The sequence below is a fragment of the Octopus bimaculoides genome, chromosome 1 (genome assembly GCF_001194135.2).
Source record: "Octopus bimaculoides isolate UCB-OBI-ISO-001 chromosome 1, ASM119413v2, whole genome shotgun sequence".
NCBI lineage: Eukaryota > Metazoa > Mollusca > Cephalopoda > Octopoda > Octopodidae > Octopus > Octopus bimaculoides.
The window spans coordinates 88,393,224-88,400,279 of record NC_068981.1 but is presented as its reverse complement, the minus strand read 5'-3'; the positions used below and the strand labels follow the sequence as shown (position 1 = coordinate 88,400,279).

The window sequence follows — 7,056 nt, the reverse complement described above, 5'->3', positions numbered from 1 at the left end:
TATATATATATATATATATATATATATATACATACATACACATGCATATATATATATATGCACACACACACATACACACATGTACACACAAACATACACATACATGTGTGTGTGTTTGTCTTTGAGTTTGTATTAGGCCCCACCACCTTTGCTAGACAACCAGAGTTGGTTTGCTTACATCCCCAAAGAGAACCTACAGAATAAGCACCGGGCTTAAAAATAAGTACTGGGGCTGATTTGTTTGACTAAACAATTCGAAGCAAAGCTCCAGCATGACCACATTCCAGTGATTGAAACAAGTAAAAGAAAGAAGATACTTTAAAACATAAACTTAACATAGTTTCTTTCACATCCCAATCCTCTCACCATCATCAAAATTGAAGGACAAACCAGAGAGAGACTATTGAAAAATACATTTAAACATGTTCAGCAAAAATGGCTATGTCACTATTGGGGGGAGGGGAGGGTCTACAACAAGACTCAGAAGATCATCCAAGAGTTTTATGATGTTATTGAGACCTGTCATCAAGATTCTTTTGAAGCAGTTTGATATATGAAGGGAGTAGGAGGAACCATCACATATTTTCATTTCTCAGATTCAAAAGAAATTATTGGTGGTATTTCATCATCATCATCATCATCGCTGCTGCCACCGCCGCTGCCACCACCAAAACGACGACGACCACCACCACCACCATCATTATCATTATCGTCATTTTAATGTTCACTTTTCCATGCTTGTATGGGTCAGGTGGAAATTTTTTTTAGGTAGATTTTTTATATGGTTGGATGCCTTCCTGTCACCAAATATCACCTGATTCCAGAGATAAGTTTAATATTTCCCCTTAATCAGACGTACTTTCTCAGGAGATTGAGGATGAAGGACACTGCTTGCCCTGATGGTCACATTTGTTTACAACAGTCATGCAATGTCAACACAAGGAGACGATAACACACACATCCGCACACATCCACACACACACACATACGATGAAGATGATGATGGTTGTGGTGGTGATAGTGATGATCATGGTGTTAATAGTGGTGGCGATGATGATGATGATGATGAATGGATGTACCATTAAATTTTTAGTTCTTTTCTTCTGAGTTCAAATCACCCCAACTCATGCTTCTTTGGATTTCTTCTATATTGCTCCAAATCTGTATATTTATAAACTTAAGCAACCATAGCTAGCTTAACTTATACCCACAATGATTTATCTGCTAGTGTAGTTTTGTGTTTTCTGAACTATTAACCTCATATTTTTGTGCCTCTACACAATATTTCAATCAGTATGTTCTCAAATCATCTCCTAGACAAAAAAATTTCCCATTAGTTTTTATTTGCCTTCCATATAAACAAGACATTTTCACCTTACTTCTGACCTCTCTCTTACATACTTTCCAGTCCATATCCTTTACTTATAAACTTGCTGCTGTACTTAGAAACTTTTCACACATTTTCACTTTAAACATCTCCATCAGGATAATAATTCAACTATTTCTTGTTCAATTTTCTTAAAAAAAAAAATAATAATACCTAATAGCCCCATCTCTCTTTCCCTTTTCCCATATCTCCTGACTGTTCTGATATTTCAATAAGAATCTTCCTCTCAGTCTCATCACTACCACACTGTTATTACTTCAATGTTTGATCCCTTTGCTACTGGTATAAGTTTTATATCTCCAGATATGGATTCTTTTGCTACAGAAAAGACAGTGTTAAAAGAATAGACAAATCAGACAGAACCATGATGGTAAGACTCTCAACACTCATAAAGTTTTGTATGCTACAATAAAGAGTAGCTGTTAAGGTGAAATGCTACTCCAAAATGAAAATAATATAAGAAAAGGATGGTTACAAATGATGCAAAAGCTACTTTCCAAGATCACAACAAAAATCATCTAATTCAGTGCTCCACAACCTTTTTTCACTTGTGGTACACTTATATTCTTTTCAAAATTCAGCAGCACACCTGAACTAAAAATATAACTAAAAGTATCAGGGAAAAAAAATTATATTCAGGTTACACTGCAGTACTCCTAGCATCATCTCGTGGCACACTAGTGTGCCACAGCATACCAGTTGCAAAGCACTGATCTAGTTCACTCTTCATCCTCAACACACAAACACACACACACACACAAAAAAACAATCAAATATGCAGAACAATGGATACTCTTTTACTTGTTTCAGTCATTTGACTGTGGCCATGCTGGAGCACCGCCTTTAGTCAAGCAAATCAACCCCAGGACTTATTCTTTGTAAGCCTATTACTTATTCTATCGGTCTCTTTTGCCGAACCGCCAAGTTACTGGGATGTAAACACACCAGCATCAGTTGTCAAGCGATGTTGTGGGGGACAAACACAGACACACAAACCTATACACACACATACATATATATATATATATATATATATATATATATATATATATATATATATATATATATATATATATATATACGACAGGCTTCTTTCAGTTTCCGTCTAACAAATCCACTCATAAGGCTTTGGTTGGCCTGGGGGTTTAGTAGAAGACACTTGCCCAAGGTGCCACGTAGTGGGAATGAACCCAGAACCATGTAGTTGATAAGCAAGCTACTTACCACACAGCCACTCCTGTGTCTAAATAGATCAAATTCTTTAAGACTGTTGATGAGCTATACGGCAAACTTGTTTAAATCATGCCAGCATAGCAAAACCGATGTTAAAGCAACAATGAGAAGGACAGCAATGATGACAACCATGCCACCACTGCCAATGATGATGATGAGGAGGATGATGGATTTTCATCTTTGTTTGATCTCAGAACTTTTTGTTTTAAATGCAAAATATCAACACTCGATTCTATATAAGTAAACAAAAACAAATTTGATGTGGCTCGGTGTTTAGGGTGTTGGGCTTACAATTGTCAGGTTGTGAGTTCGATTCCCAGACCAGGCTGTGTGCTGTGTTCTTGAGCAAGACACTTTATTTCATGTTGCTCCAGTTCACTCAGCTGTAGAAATGAGTTGCAATGTCACTGGTACCAAGCTGCGTTGGCCTTGGATAATATTGGTGGTGTAGAGAGGGGAGGCTGGTATGCATAGACAACTGTTGGTCTTCCATAAACAATCTTGTCTGGACTTGTGCCTTGGAAGAGAGCTTTTTCTAGGTGCAATCCCATGGTCATTCGTGACCAGGGGAAGTCTTTACCCTTTTAATATTGTAATAATATTACATATTGTATGATATTAAATATTATCTCATAAATAACAGAAAGACTGCTGTTAAAATATGTTTTTTAAAGGGTTTTTATTTAGAAAGAACTTCTGTGCACATTGTCTTTGCAAACTCTCCAAAAGCAGTAAGTTTAATGTAAGATTCATGTTCAGGGTAAACACAGGCAGGGAGGCTGATGTTCTAGGTAACACAGCTGTCTTAACAGCATTATAGGCCTCTGGCCAAATCAGTGCACTGGGTCCCTAGACCCCTGAGGACCCCAAGCAACTGCCCAGTGTGCCCATACTTTAAGAAAGCACTGCTGGGGAAAATGCCTTGAAAATAATCTTTTCTACGATAGGCACAAGGCCTGAAGTATTAGGGGAGGGAGCTAGGCAATTTCATTGACCTCAGTACTTGACTGGTACTTATTTATTGACCCCCAAGAGGATGAAAGGCTAAGTCAGCCTCAACAGAATTTGAACTCAGAATGTAAAACCAGAAGAAATGCTGCTAAGCATTTTGTCCGGTGCAGTAACAATTCTTCCAGCTTGTTGCCTTAGGATTGGATTGTAAATAATGATTAGTGTGGGGCATGGGAGGGAAGAGAACATAGACACAATATATGATAATGGTTTCATTAAAGAAAAAAAAACAGAGTCCAAAGATAGCATGTCTGTGGGGCAACTTCATGCTAATCAGTGTAAGAGTAAGTAAAGTTACCTTCTTGAGTCATATTGATTCATAAGGGCCGGTTTCCCAGTTTCCATGGCGTATATATTCCCCACCTGGATGGGTTACCAGTCTGTCACAGGATTACTTCTTTTCACCATCTGAGTGGACTGGAGCAACGTGAAATGAAGTGTTTTGCTCAAGAACACATGTCACCTGGTCCAGGAATCAAAACCACAATCTTATGATTAAGAGTCCAACACCCTAACAACTAAGCCAAGCACCTCCATATGCCAATCAGTGACAAAGACACAATGAAAGAAGTAATAATAAGGGGAGAAAAAAAAATAAATGAAACAGAAAGTAATACCTCAGGAGAAGCCATCATTATTTTAAATCTGGCACAAGATTTCTCTAGGATTAACTTTAGGTAGTGGTCAGTAAGATTGAAGTAGCCAGAAGCCAGCAGAATCTCATCTTCTTGTGTAGCTGATCTTAGAAGGTGTTTTGTAATTTCTTCATCATCCAAAATTCCAAGTGGTCCCATTTGTATGAGAGGGTAGACAAAAGTATCTTCGTTGCTATCAGAAGAGTCAGATTGGTTTGAATTAGAATTGCAGACAGAATTCTTGGGAGAAGAAGACTGTGAAGAATTAAAGCAATTTTCATTGACTGTTTTACGAAGTAATGCTAAGACTTTATCCCTGGCTTTCCACTTAAACCGAGATCCATCATCTGAATCTGAAATTAAAAGCAGATGATATTACAACATTTTCAACTGTCGAGCCAAGAACATCCACATGCATATAAGTTTATAAATACAAACAGACACTATAAATGTATGCATTATTTATGTGAATAGACAGCAAGAGGTGTATACATATATAGATATGCACAGACTAAACAACAGATACTTATGTGTGTATGTGTGTAACGATGATGATGATGATGATTGATTAAAAAAAGCTTTTACTTTCTTTTTAAAGTCCAAAGTAGATTCTAATGTGTATATTATCATTGAAGCAAGTTAATTCCAAATCTCTTTACACTTTATAAAATGAGACAAGTCTGTGTGTGTGTGTGTGTGTGTGTGTGTGTGTGTGTGTTACTAGAAGGAGATAGCTTGTGAAAGAAGAAGAACATTAAACAGGGAGAAAAAATGGGTGATACCCTTCTAGCATATATGAGAGAACAGAAGGAATAACCAGTTTTAACCCAGTTACTGTGAAATGAAAGAGGTTACAAATAAAGATCATGTTTCACTGAAGAGGTCTAATAAGGCTAAAACATGTTCAGAGTTGTCAATATACTGCCACAGATCAGACTTATTCCCCACTATATCCTCACATTGAATTTCAACTAATTTAAAAGTTTCAGAGTAATCCCCGCTTATCTTTCTTGACCAGAATTAATGATTAAGTTGATTCCCTCCAGGTGTAATTTTATGTAATTAATATTTCTTGATTCATAACATGAACTATTTTGGCATTGATTTAACTACAAATAAACTACAGAACAAAAGAAAGAGATGGAAACATGTTGTTAGACATAGCTAACATAAGAGCAATGAGGGATAAGATTTGAGAGAGAGAGAGAGAGAGAGAGAGAGAGAGAGAGAGAGAGGGGGGGGAGAGAACGAGAGAGAGAAAGAAAGAGAGATACAGAGATAGAGAAAGACAGATAGAGAGAGGCAGAAAGAGAGAGACAGAGAGAGAAAAAGAGACAGATAGATGATGGGGAAGAGATAAAGTGAGAAGGGTTAACAGTAGGAACAGAAAAAGAAATTGGACTATACCAGTCAGTGATATAATTAAAGCAATGATGGTGGTAATAACATTGATGATGATGATGGTGATGATGATGATGACGACGACGACGACGACGATGATGATGACAACAATAACAACAATGAATAATAAATGATGATGAGTGATGATGAAGGCAATGGCTCTGATGCTGATGATGATAGTAGCTCTTACAATTGTGGCTGTGTTACTGAGTAATCTGAAGCTGAATATGACTGAATCAGAGGTCAAAATCAAGGTTTTTGTTAAAAAACTACATATTTTCTGCAAAACTTTATCAGTTCTTGTAGGCTCCAACTGAGCCAGCCCACGTTCAAAAGTATTCTTTAAGACTGTTCATGTGGTACTTTGCAAATGTGTCTAACTCATGCCACCATTGGAAAACAGATGTTTAGATGACACATGATGTCCTCCCCCACTTCCCCCAAAAAATGACAATAGATTTTCATCTAGGTTTGATCTCGGAACTTTTGTTTTAAATGTAGTGTATCAAAACCAATCCATTCCCACAAAACACAGAAAGACTAATTGATCAACAATGCACAAAACTTCATCGAATTAACTTATATACTACAATATTGTATGTATCCCATAAACAACATACTGATAGTAAACTGTATACACATATATATAAATAGTCAATTAAAAAAACAGAGAGAAAAGAAAAAAAGAAACAAATAAGCAATGTATTAATATGATGCTTGGAGAAAGAAGAGAGTAGTTGTTTTATGTTTCAAACATAGCTCTTCTTCAAAAACAGGAATAACAGGAAATAAATTAAGTAGTGTGGTAAATTTTGATCCTTTCACCTGCGCGATTTTCAGTAAGAAAAAAAAAAATTAGATTTTTTACCAGCAGCATGTAAAAAGTACCATTCGAGCATGATTGATGCCAGTGCCATCTGACTGGCCTCCACGCCAGTGGCACTTGAAAAGCACCCACTACACTCTGAGAGTGGTTGGCATTAGGAAGGGCATCCAGCTGCAGAAACCTTGCCAGAACAGACTGGAGCCTCATTGCAACCTCCTGACTTGCCAGTCCTCAGTCAAACCATCCAACCCATGCCAGCATGGAAAGCAGACGTTAAATGATGATGGTGATGATGTATAATGATATAATTATGATAGATTGTTACACCATTCAATGTTTAGGTAAACTTCGTCACCCACTCACTCACTCTCGTTCTTTCACTCACTCACTCTCTTTTTCTCTCTCTCTCTCTCTCTCTCTCTCTCTCTCTCTCTCTCTCTAACTCAAACAGTGGTAGTCATGCACACGAGATATATATGCGTGTGTGTGTGTGTGTGTGTGTATGTGCATGTGTGTGTGTGTATGTGCATGTGTGCATCTGTGTGTGTATGTGAGTGTGTGTG

At 37.2% G+C, this 7,056-nt stretch overlaps 1 protein-coding gene across 4 annotated transcripts in view; it reads right to left on the bottom strand.

The window, feature by feature from the left end:
• Positions 1–7,056, bottom strand: part of LOC106874019 (CDP-diacylglycerol--glycerol-3-phosphate 3-phosphatidyltransferase, mitochondrial) — a 290,546-nt gene that overhangs the window by 17,307 nt on the left and 266,183 nt on the right. For all 4 annotated transcript variants that reach the window (XM_014921579.2, XM_014921577.2, XM_014921578.2 and 1 more), the window contains exon 6: positions 4,249–4,619. In XM_014921579.2, coding sequence (XP_014777065.1) covers positions 4,249–4,619 — 371 coding nt within the window. The remainder of the gene's footprint in view (positions 1–4,248; positions 4,620–7,056) is intronic.